Source organism: Coffea arabica, chromosome 2e (genome assembly GCF_036785885.1).
Source record: "Coffea arabica cultivar ET-39 chromosome 2e, Coffea Arabica ET-39 HiFi, whole genome shotgun sequence".
NCBI lineage: Eukaryota > Viridiplantae > Streptophyta > Magnoliopsida > Gentianales > Rubiaceae > Coffea > Coffea arabica.
The window spans coordinates 7,658,693-7,673,046 of NC_092313.1; the positions used below are offsets into that span (position 1 = coordinate 7,658,693).

The following is a 14,354-nucleotide window of genomic DNA, read 5'->3' on the forward strand; positions in this document are numbered from 1 at the left end:
CGTAATTTACAATGTAGAAGGGGGAAAAAAAGTAGATTTTTGTTTCCATTTCTAGTTTAGTGTCAGCTGAATAAAAAAAAATTGTAATTGACTTCAATATTCAAATCCTAGTTGCAATCCGCATATTCTCAACATTAACAATCGTAACGTCATATTGCTTTTATACATTCATATCCTAGAACAAGATTTATTCATTCACCAGATATATCATGTCAAAGTACGGTCAGGGAATCGAAGAGAGAGTGAGAGTCACAAGAAAAAGTTGTCTAGAGAATTAACTTAAAATTTAATTGGGTTGTCTAGTACTCAAGTTACAGTTCTCTAAGCAAAGATTTTATTAACTTCTTAATCCTATATTTGTATTTGGGGGAGGAAAATTAATGTTGAAAGGAGCACTATTAGTGGTAAGAAAAGTGTTAAGTGTGGCCTCTGCATTTATCCTAGGTTGACCAAACCTTTCTTTTGTGTAAGTAATCACAAGATGCATGACGTACAGATCTCATTTCTTTCAAGATAAAAAAAAACTCGGACTTGATGCAGCTTTGGTCATAGTTATGCAATTCTTCTTCAACTGTGGGTGATCTTGGCTTCAAGAAATCATAAATTAAACTACAATAATGATTAAGTACAAAAGGCAAGGGGAATAAATATGGTTTCAAATCTCTGTAATGAGTGTAATAATATTTTAATTAATATTCAAGGGTTATTTGTAATCATATAAAAAAAAATGTTTGTCTCACTCTTTATCCTATTATTAACGTGACAAAATTCACCAACCGGGGTTGGGCCAAGCGGTAAGCAGCTTGGTTCCGCTTAAGCAGGTTTCGGGTTTGAAACCTGACGTACGCAGCCACCCTTGTTGGGAGACTCACCTACCACAATCAGGTATGCGACTCGGGTCGACCAACGGATTAATCAGGGTAAAGCCCTGGTGGATACCGTGGCAGGCAACCAAAAAAAAAAAAAAAGGTGATAAAATTCCACTATCGCTTGAGTTTCACTAAGGTATATTCGGTAAGTGAGTTTCGTACTAGAATGAGTTTTGTGATTAACTACTTTTTAGTAGTAGGGAATCCATATTTATTTATCCATGTATCTCATATTTTTAATTAAAAATAAAAAGGCTAAGAAGAAACAAAAAGAGTGATAAAAAAATAAAAGAAAAATGAGGAGGAAATAGAAAATATATAAAACCCATACGTAAACTCCACTTGTCAAATACTCTATTGATTTCAATAAAAATCTATTACCGTCAACTATTTTTAGTCACACTTAATTATAGTGATTGTGATTGATGAATTTTTTTGCAAATAGCTCATAAGTTTTATAATTGATAATAAAAACACAACAGAAATATATGAAACAGCATCTGATCACAACGAACAAGAAGACCACAAAAATTTTACAAACAAACATTATTGGCAGCAGCAGCACATATGTAAGACGCCAAGGATGATGCATTGAATGGAAGCTAATAAAGTTTCATTATTACAAGTGCTCTCAAAAAGAAGTTTATCTTTAATCCTGAAAAGGACGGAGGAATTGATTAATTGGGAGCAAGGGAGGACCCTCTTCACATGAATCCATGCCATTAGATAAAATCCCCCTAATTTATAGTATCATGTCCAGCATTAAGACGCTCCAATATTGATCCTTTAACAACTAATGGAGCCCACTTTGGTTAACTTTGATGACTTAATTAATCTCCTAATTACACGATTCATGATACTTTACGATCAAAGCTGCAGCTGAAACCTCTTGTAATTGGCCCTTCTTTTCTGAAAGCAGCTGTCATTTTCTGATAGTAAACATATATAGTTAGTTTCACCAACAAATATTTGCAAATCTTTTGAAAAGTTAATTAATTAAACGACTTCAAATGGAAATCCATACCCTAAACCCTGAATTAGTATTAGTAGTGTGTGGAAAGCTGAATGACATTTTTAGTACTTAACATATATATACTTAACTTTTGCTGGGAGAATCATGCATGATCATCTATGGGCTTTGAGAACCAACCGTTTCCTTGCCAATTCCTCTTGGTTCTGAAAAATTATTAGTTGCGTGCAAAGCATTTAATACACTTGGGTCAAATGGTGGTGCTCTTTGACCCAACCTGCAGTTCTTTTGTTGGTTGTTTCTTCACCCATATAAAATATTCCGTTCTATTATGTCGTGAGATTGCTAATATGAATGCTTATCCATTGAAAGTGTGACAACTCTTTTGTTTGATCTTCTTGACATTGGCTGCCATGTTGCCTCATGTCCATGTGGGGTTGATAAATGGAACAAGGCAACGATCAAGTAACTATAGTTTAATCAACGTCCCCATTTGATTAACGTTAGAGTCGCAGAAAATTGGCGTGGGTTAGTTGTAACTACTAACGAATGAAATGACTAATCTCCCTTTGATTATGTAAAGCTGATGGCGATCCCAAAAGGGTTGGGTTCGATGGTAAAGTGAAAGGAATTCACCGTGATTTCTTAAACCCCGCGATTTCTTAATGCCTGGCAAGTCTTAATACAAGTATTTGTCGCTTCACGGTTGACATTAGTGACAAATAACACAGTACCAGATTTCGAGATGACTAATTAAAAATAAAGAAAACTGTTGAAATTTCTTATTAGAACACCGGAGGGTGTATAGCGTATACCCTCTGTTGGGAGTCAAGAAATTGGGTGTAGAAGCCTTCCGGGCATCAGAAAAAGCAATCAAACGTTCTAGTGACAAGTATACTGCACTCCTCTCTTATATCACGATATGCTAAACAGGAACATTTTGCTTTCACGAAAATGTTACAGAACCTTTGTTTAAAAGATGAACAGAGACATTTGACAGAGATCTTTGAGTTTTTCTAGTCTGTCACAACGAAAGAACCTGGCAATTTCATTACTTTTAGAAGCCACTTGCACTTAAACTAAAGCTCGTTAGGCTACAGGAAGAAGACTACAAAAATGGTTGTCATCTGTGTTTCACCAATCATCCATCATACACACAAAAATCAGAAAGAGCAAAGAGAAAGGATTAAAAATAAAAACTACCCGAAAATAAGTGGAAAGAAAATTTTACTCTTGACAGATAGGATACTCATAACCATCTACTTCGTAACACTCTTAATTTGTCCTTTGGAGCTGGTCTTCAATCATCCAATCTGCTTCTCTTCCCAGTTCCTTCAAAACCAATATTGGTTTCAGCTTCAACTACCTTTGGGTCTCTGGAACTTACCGTGAACCCAAACCCGTCGCATAAGTTTCCCATTTCGCCTATTTGTAGATTTAACACAACAGTATTCAAGCTCCAGCTGCAAAAATACTAGGATGGTTAGCGCAATAACATTGTAGGAGTAAAAGTTACACAAGTCAAAACTTGTTTTAGCTTCAAGATCCATGAGATTTTGTAACTTGAATTTGAAATTGATAGCCGCAATGTTTTCCATCAGATTCATTTCTGATCAGATTTGTGTGTAATTAAACAATAATCTTGGCTGGAGATAAATAAGTCTTTACAGACAACTTGATAGTAAGTTTCAACAATCTATTAAAGCTGTAAGGGCATCCAAAAAAAAATACTGTATGACCCGCAAGCCCAAAGAACAAAACCCAAGAGCACACCTCCCAAGTCTCCCCATGCAACACACCCTTTTCTAACCCTTGGCAAATGGCAAGCTCGATGCACTCCCTTCACAAATTGTTCATCGACAAAGCAATAAGCAAGCAAATTTGTGGAAACACACATTTTTTTCCCTAATCAGTAATCAGCCCTAAATTCATAATCTTTCCTAGGAAATAAAAGCTTATCCAAGGAAAGCGTAACATCCAAATTCATACCTCAGTGAACCCTGCACTAGAAAATAAATCTCTTGTGCTTTCCAAAGAGAAGAAATAAGAACGGGTTCCATCAGATCGCATGTATTCCCTATATCCAACTCTTTGCTCGGGATCAAACCGAAGCATTGTCATATCATAGAGACCTGAATTTCCAATGAAATATATATATATATATATATCAGCAAAAGCCAATAAAGACAATTAAAATGCAATAAATAAATTAATAAATAAAATAATACACAACACGACCAAGTCAACTGTTACCCTCTATTTCCTGGGGCTATTACCATAATCCCTAAATAAGAGCATGCCACCTGGCTTTAAGACAGAGAAGCACTCCTGAATGGCTGTTGGCATCATGTGGAGTGGTAATGCTGATAGAGTGAAGATCTGGCATGTGAAAGACATTAATAAGCAAAAACAATGACAGAATCTACAAAACTCATACTTTTACTGTGCTAAAAAGTTCTAGAGCTAAACCATTTCAGTAAAAATTTTAAGTTGACAAAGTAATTACTAAGACAACATACTAGGGTAACGAGATCCACCCCACCAATGCAGCAACTACTCTCCTCTGAGCATGAGACTTCACAGAAATCTACCCTGTTACAGTCTATTACTTCTGAATTAGCCCCAAAAAACCAAAGACAAGCAAGGACAAGGAACTAGCATACTTAGATGACTAACAAATAAACCAAAGACAAGCAAGGACAAGGAACTAGCATACTGCTTTTGCAAAATCTTTCTTGACAAGAACTGCAGGCCAACCACTCAGGAAACCCACTCGTAGAAATATCACATAAGAAGGGGTGGTAACGATGCTCAGCTGAGATCAAGTTTGCAGCAGCTATATTCTCTTTAGCCCTATCAAGAGCCTCATTGCTACAGTCACAGGCATAAACAACAATGTTCTCTTTAGCCCTGTCAATATTTGAGGACAATGACATATCAATTTGTTGTAAAACATTATGTCAAGTTTCTAGCATACGCATGTTTGAAACAAGAAATGAAGCATCAAGATATTGACAACAAAGATCATGTTATATGCCTCCCGTTATCACTGTAGACAGGAAAGAGAGATATCTAGCATCTTGATTTTCCATAAAAAGCATGAATCTGCAAAATGTATTCCTCCTCTATTTGTCAGACTACCATTGCACTCCACTGATGACAGTGAGAAGCATGCATCAACCACCCCTTAAAGAAATTTGACACAATCACAGATCAAATGACCTTGAAGGAAAATTCATTTCCGCTGGTAGTCAAATATGCAAATTAACACCACATACGATAAAGCTACATGATGGAAATCTTACTTCAACTAAGTAACCTCTCCATTTTGACATGATAGCAGACGGAGGTGCTGCGATGTTGAGAACTTGAATCTAAACCACCAACAGTATCAGACATCCATTTTGGAAATGTCAATAGTTTGCCAGAGAAAAATATTAGACAGCCTATGGAGAGAAGCAAGGGAGACTTCAATCCTAAATTCCATTTATTAGAATTTTCCTGCAAGCAGTTCATATTACTCACAGAAATTCCCGATTTCCATAACATCTATGGTACAAACTGAAAAGATCAGATGCTCTCAAAAGGTACTAAAATCTACTCATAGACTTTGAAATTCAGTTCTACATGTAACTTATGGTTCAATTCCCAATGGTGGCATGCCTGAATACCTGACAGCAAACAAACTGGTCAAATTATTGCCCAAGGATGACCAATTAAGGCTGGATTAAACAAAAGAAGGGCAATTTCAAATGTGGTAAATGCATGACAATATTGGAGGTACAAGACCAGCAAATTTTTTCTAGAAAAGAGTCCATAACTCAAGACTGAATGCTTGTGCCATAGGAACTCTAGTCACTTCCTACTAAAATGCAAAAAGATAAGACTAGTTAGGCTTAAACCCCTCGTGGGCATTCATCTACCTTCCCTGATTAATAACAGAATGATTTAATCATATACATTCACATGGATATTCATATGACAATCAGCTGACCCAAACACGACAGTACTAATATGACAAGCAGTATCTTGAACTTGATGATTTCAATGAGAGATATCCAGTCATATATTCTTTCTTTCTTATGGGGCTCATTTGGACACCAAATCGTCCATAGATTCATCAAGTGTTCTAACATTTTTAAATCTAAGCCAAGACTTTAACATATACTTCAATCTGGTAGAAATAGAGCAAAACTCATTAAGTGTCACATAATTATCCTAAGCACAAACCACAGTAAATAAACCAAATCCCAGCATTACAATTACCTAGATAATGCCCAATCCCAGTATCAGTGAAACTCAAGATTTAGTCTTTTCAGAATTATTTCAGAAATGATTCATCCAGATATCAGCAACTTTTCGGAATAGAAGATATAGTATTTTACCGTAAAATTGGCAAAGCAGTACTTCCATTACCACATCCGACCTCCAAAACTTTAGCATAGTCTCTACAAGAAGCCAGCTCTGGAAATTCCTTCAACAGGTACCGCCTCTCCTACATTTAATAAGAAAAGGAAAATGTCAAAATGGACCAAAAATTACCCCATTTGCATTAAATTTCCATTGATCAATTGACGCTAATCAATAGAATTGACTAAGAAAGAACTTTATCTTGAACCTCAATGAACAACCGTAAAACATTAAAAAGACAAGCTTCTTCTTTATCAGCGCAGTTTGCGTGCCTAAATTTTATTTTATTTTTTTAATACCGATGACTGATGATTGGAAAAAAATTTTGTTAATGGACAAGAACCCATTTACAGTCCGAGACAAAATGGTAACGGGCGAGAACCCAGTTAAATTCTAAGGCATAAAAAGTAACTAGGCAAGAACCCACTTGGCATTTGTGAAACAAAAAAAGTTAATACTATAGGCACTTAGAAGAGAAGCAATTGTGAGTTAATGAATATTACATGAAACACGAGACTCCAGCATGGTAGTAGTACCTTGAAGAATTTTCCAGTGGAATGACGAGTGTGGAATTTATTCCAGGCTTCAGAATCAGAATTTGCATCAGCAGTAGAAGCAGATGTGTTGGCATTCGTATCATCAATGAAAGGAAGGAGGTGGTAGAGGAAAGAGGGGTTGGTCTCGATCTCAAGTCTGAGCTGGTTCCACTCGAAATCCTTTGAGTAGTAATTTGCTGCTGCTTCTTGGCTCATTCTTAAAATAGTGATAGCAGTATATTTCCCTTTCTTTTCTTTTGTTGTCTTTTTTTTTTTTTAAGAAATGCCGATTTCACTATAAGATTCCGGCGGCTGAAGGAGGAGGAGAAAGACGAGTTGGCTGTCGATTCGAAAAGCGCTCCATGGTTTTTGGGTTTCTTAAGCTGTAGACAGACGATGTCGTTTACACTAAGGTCGAGGTTGACGTCTGTTTGTGCTTAATAATTCCATAAAAATCAACAAATTTGGGCGTCACAATTTGCAAAAGTTTCTGCAACGACGCACCTTAGTCCATACTATGATACTACTACAAATTGCATAGCGGGTTTGTTGGCTTGCAAAAATTTCCATCATGTATTTAAATTTGGTCCAATAAATTAGTATTCAAAGATTTGCCAAAAAAAAAAAAAAAACCATGAAATGCCTCTTTATTTTTAGAGATTTTAATAAGTATTGTTTTTCACTTCTACATTATATGCCTAATTAGAGAGAATTAACGGGTTATTCATCACTTAGGTTTTACCTATATTTAATCCTATTTGGATTATATTATATGTTTAAAAATTATCTCTAATTTTAAAATAACTTTAAAAAGTAAATAATCTTATCATAATAATATCTGCTTTCTATCAAATTATTACATAGAACTATAGTAAAATCTTTTTCAAATCACAATTATTGAAATCTTACATGTCCCATAAATTACTTTCTTTCACCACCATTTCATTGATTGTTGATTAGTATGCAAATTATTTATTGCCTCTCTCCCTTAATTTTGAATTAATTTACTGCAAAAAAGAGAATTAACTGTTGGATCGACAAATTTTGTCAATATTGTTGAAAATTGAATAGCTATCTTGGGCCTATCTCTAATTTGGCATTATATTAAGCCCCAACCAATGGTGACATGCAGTGTTTTAATTGGGTTAACATTTCGAAATTACATTCAGGCCCAATCCTATCGGCCCAGCCAGTACTAATTATATGAATCATGCACAATAACAATATTGATTTTTGTCCCATAGAATCAATTTGTACGGCCATTGATAATTGACTGTAAGGTCCCTGCAACCTTTTGCAGTATCTCCTATACCGGCCTCTGCATTAAGATGTCATGAGCTGCTTTTGTGATTTTAATGCTTCAGCGAAACTAGAATGGGCGCTGAGACAAGATTCTGTGTTTTGCAGAGGCAATTAGTACCATAAACCAAAAATGCAAATGTACGAACATTTTAATCCAATGTAGAAGGAAACCAAGAAAAAAACACAAAGGAAATGTTGCCCAGCTCATTTTTTGAGCAAAGAAGTTTTATCTAATCAGACTTGATCATTGTTCTCCCGAAGCGTTACATATATCAAGAATTTCTCTGGGCTGACAGTGAATAGAATCATGTATCACAAATATTTGCTTCAAAGGTCCTCACAGGAACCTAGATCATGAGCAAGCTGTGTAAGCTGCACTTGCATATTCTTCAATTAGTCCACAACCTTTCCTTCCATTTACAAACATGACAGTTGTTCATGTCTCACTTTATTGATGGATGTCAACCATCGTTGATGCAAGGGCACTCAAATGTAATCCAGCCAATAATGTTCTCCCATTGGTAATTTATAACTAAATGGTTAGCAAAATTCTAATAGAATGTTGGCCTATAGTATGTGTAAATGCTAAGATCTCTAAATAGGGTTTCTTGAATTAGTCCAGAGTGAACTAACCGATGCATCATCTCTTTTGTCATATGATGATCTCTCAAAAACCATCACCTGCTCGTTGCAGAACTCTTCGAAGCTCATCAGCCATTACTTGTAGAAGAACAGGTTTTCTAACAAGACCATTCATTCCCGCCTGCAGGCACCTTTCCAACAAATGATCCTCCGCACTTGCGGACAAGGCTATAATTAATGGCCAGTTACGACTCCGAAACTTTCGTATTCTTCTTGCCACTTCAAAGCCATCTATTTCAGGCATGTGAAGATCCAAAACTACAACTTGGAATGTGGCTGCTGAGGGGCCTAGTGCGCTCAGGCACTGGAAACCAGATGAAACTGCGGTAACTTGGCAACCTAGCTTCTCAAGCAGCTTTTTAGTCACCATTCTATTTATATCATCATCATCAGCATGAATAACTTGAAGGCCTCTGAACATTAAGCTAGAAATTGGTTGCTCCAATGGATTTCCGAGCTCAAATACATGTCTTCTAAAAGAAGATTGTTTCTGAAATCTGAGAATAAGAGTCATGCTTCGTGCTTGGCCCCGAGAATCAGAGGACATCCAGATACTACCTTGCATCATCTGCAGATGTTAAACCAGGAATCAATCTGATGTCAAAAAACAATTGTTGACAAGGATGCCCAAACTAGACGAAGGATTTAGACAAGGATTCTGTCCTCCAAAGTGATTGATAGAAGACATGATTGGCCAAAACAAGTTTGGACAGCAAGTTTTATACTCATTCAGGAACAGAGAAACATAGATTGAGATTATTACCCAATGGACATAATCAGAAGTAAAAATACAGAAAATAAACCAATAACGAATAAGATGCCAAAGAACAATTCTTGAAAAGTACACCTAAACTAGATGAAGGGTTGTGTCCTCCAAAGAAATGTATAGAAGACATGATTGGCCACAATAGGTTTGGACAGCGAGTTTAATGCTCATTCAGGAAGAAAGAAACACAGGATTTAGATTATTCCCCAAAGGACATAATCAGAAGTAAAAATAAGGAAAATAAACCAATAACAAATAAGAGGGGAAACTTTTGTAAGCTTAAATAAAGCATAAATTAGCAGCTCCCAAATGAAGGGCAGAACCTTTTAAACTTTGAAAATGTTGTACATCTAGATTCTTGTACTAAACTGAATATAAGAAGTTTTATCTTGCAACTATGGAGTACGACAAACTTCTTTTGATGAAATACGTTTTCGCACTAAAAAAATGATTTACAAACTATCCCGCTCAGACTTTAAAGACGCTAGAAACTGAGTATCTTAGCCTTTTCTAGGTATTGACTGAATACAAGAAGTGATATCTTGCAACTATGGAGTACGACAAACTTCTTTTGATGAAATACGTCACAAATTATACCGCATAGGCATAGCTAAAATGCCACCTCAAGTACCATCATGCTGGCCTTGAGCAATCAGAGAAGAGTGCGTCAAATTCATGCACTGAAAGTAAAACAAGCCCAAAAAGTGTTTATAAGTGCTTTATAGCTATTATCCCAGATATCAAGCATTTCGCACTAAAAAAATGATTTACAAACTATCCCACTCAGACTTTAAAGATGCTAGAAACTGTGTATCTTAGCCTTTTCTAGGTATTGAATACATTGATCACTAAACCAGCTCCAAAGGTTAGCAAGTAGCAGAAGTGGATGAGCACCGGGATGTTTGTGGTTATATAAAATCCAATTGCTAAAAAAAGGCCAGTATGAGAATACCATAAGAGAATTGAAATCATCCAGCTGATGGGTTACATGGACTTGCCATGTTGCCAACATTTACAATCAGAAAAATGCACCGCCAGGGCAAATTGCTTAAGGTAAGCTATAGAAGTTTGAAACATGCCACCAGAGGAAACACTTAGCAGCCAAGTAGCCTTTGTAGGTGGCTGATCAACAGCAATGCATTGGGTATTTTCTGATTCCGCCATCTCATGGAGTTGGACTTCTTGGTGCATTAAATTTCATCTTTGGTGAGGGACCATTACACTTGGGACACGTCAAAAAAGTAACCAGCATCAAATTTTATCTTTGGTTTTTCTAAGTAGCCGCACTATTTCAAGTACTATTAGCAACTTCTTGTAATATGCTTGTTGAATAACAATAGACCCCAAAACTTTCTCCTCTTCTTTGCAACTTTGACGGATGGCTTTTAAGTCCTTGATGTGAACCTAGAGTATCTGACTATAACTTAAACCGGGTGCTACAGCCCCAAATGCCATATGCTTCAAAAATAAGCATATTAAACCTATCTCACAAGGAATTTTAATAAGTTCAACGGCATTGATGTCTTGAGGAAAATTGACCGTGTTATTGGTAGGAGAATGCACCCCCAAAAAAAATTCTCTTTTTGATTGAGAATGCCAGCACTTTGTACTGCACCCAAATGTCCCAATAAAGTTATCCAACATCTTATTTGACAGCATTTACATTTATGAAACAATTTGTACATGTGATAAAATGAACAGCATAGCATGCAGTTATATAGCCATGACAGGTATATCTACTATCCAACAAATTAGGCACCAGTAATACTTTATGAGCTCGTAAGATGCTAATGTGAAGAAATTAATGAAGAAAAGAAATTCAGAATTCGCACCTGCACAAGCTTTTTGCACATGCTGAAGCTCAAGCCCTCCTTTACTTCTTTGCTGTTATGCCTTGTCCCACCAAAATGAGTGGTAGCTATTGAGCTATCTGATAGAGAACCTTCAACATTAACTTCAATTTCAAACTTTACATTCACATACTCATCAGTTGTGCTTGGTCTCCTTGTATCCCAATATCTATCAGTCCTCTCCTGAATTCTGCTCTCAGTATCAACCCTAAAAGTAACAGAGTCCCTTCCCTCATTGACATTCAACAGATGCCCAATCATGTGCAGTAGAACCTGAAATGCCCTCTTCTGATCACCCATCACCTGATTAGGCAGAACATTTGGAATCTCCGTAGAGAAGCCAAAGTGCTTGTAAAGGCACAAGCACTTAACCAAACAGGATGCTTCTCTTACCATGGCATCTAATTTAAAGGGCATGATCTCTAATGGGAATCTTCCCTCATCCTTGTCAGATATCTCCATTGCATCATTTATTAATGTTGAGAGAACGCTGCTGGATTTTATTATAGTGTCAACCACAATCCTCTGATCGGGGCTCAAATTGGCATCTTGAAACAGAGATAGTAAGCCCAGAATTGAGTGCAAAGGCTGCCTCATTCCATTGCTCATTACTTTCTGAAATGAGTTCCTTGCCTGGCTTGCCATCATTGCGTTCTCCTTAGCTTTCTGGAGCACACGATTTTGCTCTTCCAGTTTCTCTCTCATTGACTGAGACTCCTCAAGAACTGAAGCATGGGACAGAGCCACTGCCACCTGATCAGCAACAACTTCAACTATCTCCATCTCATTATACAACCAAACCCTGTCATTTGCACTTCGAAGAACCAAAACCAGTATGGCGTATCCAGTGTCAACAACCTCTGGTGTCCCCCCTTTGAAATTTGAACCTAGAAGCACTGGCATTCGAATAGCTGCAACAGCACCTGGCTGACACCCTCCGCAACTCGCAGCACCAAGTACTGAGTCTTGCCTCAAAAACATCACTCCCTTATTCTTTGTTATCTCTAATACATCTGGTTCATTAATCGCAAGGGTGTGGCTATATTCTTCTGAAGGACCAGGACTCAACTGATGGGTCAAATTCATTTCTGTTCTATTCCCATTAGGCATCCAAACGGCACAATTCTGCAGATCCAAGGACTTTGAAAGCTCAACCAAAGTAGTGTACAATATTGTGTGCTTATCGAGTGACTTCCTAATTTCTTGGGTAAGCATCCGGACATGCCAACTAGCTTCTTTCTGTTTCTTCATCATCCCAACCTCTTGGCCTAGCTCCATCACATTTTGTGTTAAAAAGAATTCTCTGACTTTAAATTTGAGAATAATAGGGATCAGAGTGATAAGAGTGATAGCAGTTGCACAAGATACAAGAGCAGTAAGGATTTTCGCAACTGTAAGAGCCATCATCAACTGGAAGGAGTGCCGACCATAATAAGTCCACGCATTGAGCAAATGGGTCAATCCACAGAGGACAATGAAAGCAATGAATTGAAGTAGAACCCATTTGAATGGTATATTTGAGCAGCTAATAAAGTAAAGCAACTCGATAGGAATTGAAAAGTAAGCCACAGCAATCAAGAAATCACTCACTCTCTGGCATTCTAGAATGCTAGCTATGCTCCAACCTCCAACATCATCGCAATGACAATGGGAAAATTCGCCATCAGTGGCTGACACGCTGAAGATCATAACTGCAACTAGAAGCCCAAGGACAAAATCCCTTAATCTTGAACCCATGGCAGCCCCTTTTCAATCCATCTTTATGACAAGTTTTCACCCTTTTCAAAAGCTTAAATCAACTGAAGATCAAGAAAGAGGTGTCCTTGAAATTAAACCCCAAACCCCAGTCCCAAATAGCAATTGCTTTCCTAATAAACTATAATAAATCAAATCTCTCCAGCATTTCTAGATCTAATATGTCTATGTGTCAAGATCAAAATAACCAAATAACCTTTGAGAGGTTATAGCAGCCTCTCTCAGGTAACCATCTCCCACGCTATTTTTCATAATATTTAATTCCCACGTCAGTGTCAATGCTCAAATTCAGAATCTGTAAGAAAGAATCAATCTTTTTCATTAAACACTCCCCGTTTCAAAGGATATAGCACGAAAAGCTTAAGAACCAAGACAATGGAATGCAGGCCTAAAGAACCGGGATCAAAATCCAGTCAAGGCTCCAATAAAGCTGAAGGGAGTTGCACATGGTGAAAACAAAAATGAACCTGGGGGAGTAGGAAACACCTTCTTCCTTGAGAAATCCAGCATCAAATCAACCTTCTACAAGCAACAGCTAAGCCCAAAAAAATTCTGTATCGTACCAATATTCCACTACCCAAAAAAATAATAATAACAAGACTTTTTTTGCATGAAGAAAGAATCACAGCTTGTGAAACTGGTGTTGATATTAGCAAACAAAATTGACACCTACCCAATAGGATAGGACATCCCACTTGGACTAAAGGATTAGAAAACTAATAAAACCATTAGTCAATCAGCAAGAACTGTTCAAAGTATGACGTTGGATTGAACCCCACTTGAAAAATCTGTAAAAACTTTAGCTCACTGGACGCGGGAAGGTCTAGTAAGTGAATTGACCTGCATGTATTCCCTCAGGGTAGCACTACTAGTTTTGGCAGTGAATAACTGAATATATTAAATTAAATCCGGGATTTAATATGTGCATATGAGAGGCGTACTAAAAAGTAAGGTGAAGGCACAGGTGGTGAGAGATTAATATAAATAATTTTGTAGAATATCCATACACTTGTGTTTATTAATTTATGGACAATGGAGGATCTTCAAATCTTGAATTGGGTGTAAATAAGGAGAGGACGACAGGAAGATTATTAAAAAAATTGAGACGTTTGGCATGCTTTTATTTACCTTACCCCCATAACTTTTTCAAAATTTCAGTCAGGACTGGTTGAAATTTTTTTTCTTAAATTACGCCAACAGACTTTGATCTTAGGCACCAGCGCCAAGTGCACAGTTGCAATTGCCTTGTATTTA

At 37.0% G+C, this 14,354-nt stretch overlaps 2 protein-coding genes across 3 annotated transcripts; both read right to left on the reverse strand.

Moving 5' to 3' along the window:
• Positions 1-2,948: 2,948 nt before the first annotated feature.
• LOC140036601 (uncharacterized) lies at positions 2,949-7,135 on the reverse strand. 2 transcript variants are annotated; one of them, XM_072078596.1, is made up of 7 exons: positions 6,786-7,135; positions 6,225-6,334; positions 4,556-4,749; positions 4,359-4,441; positions 4,143-4,218; positions 3,829-3,971; positions 2,949-3,302 (listed from the first exon to the last, which is right to left on the reverse strand). In XM_072078596.1, exons 1-7 carry the CDS (start codon positions 6,999-7,001, stop codon positions 3,198-3,200), a joined length of 927 nt encoding a protein of 308 aa, XP_071934697.1. In that variant the 5' UTR covers positions 7,002-7,135; the 3' UTR covers positions 2,949-3,197. The 2 variants fall into 2 exon arrangements, with proteins under 2 accessions (XP_071934697.1, XP_071934696.1); XM_072078595.1 differs by having other exon boundaries at positions 4,116-4,218.
• Positions 7,136-8,280: 1,145 nt separating this feature from the next.
• LOC140036602 (protein EIN4-like) lies at positions 8,281-13,596 on the reverse strand. The gene is made up of 2 exons (XM_072078597.1): positions 11,328-13,596; positions 8,281-9,297 (listed from the first exon to the last, which is right to left on the reverse strand). The coding sequence occupies exons 1-2, from the start codon at positions 13,080-13,082 to the stop codon at positions 8,755-8,757; spliced, it is 2,298 nt and encodes a 765-aa protein (XP_071934698.1). The 5' UTR covers positions 13,083-13,596; the 3' UTR covers positions 8,281-8,754.
• Between the last annotated feature and the right edge of the window lie 758 nt (positions 13,597-14,354).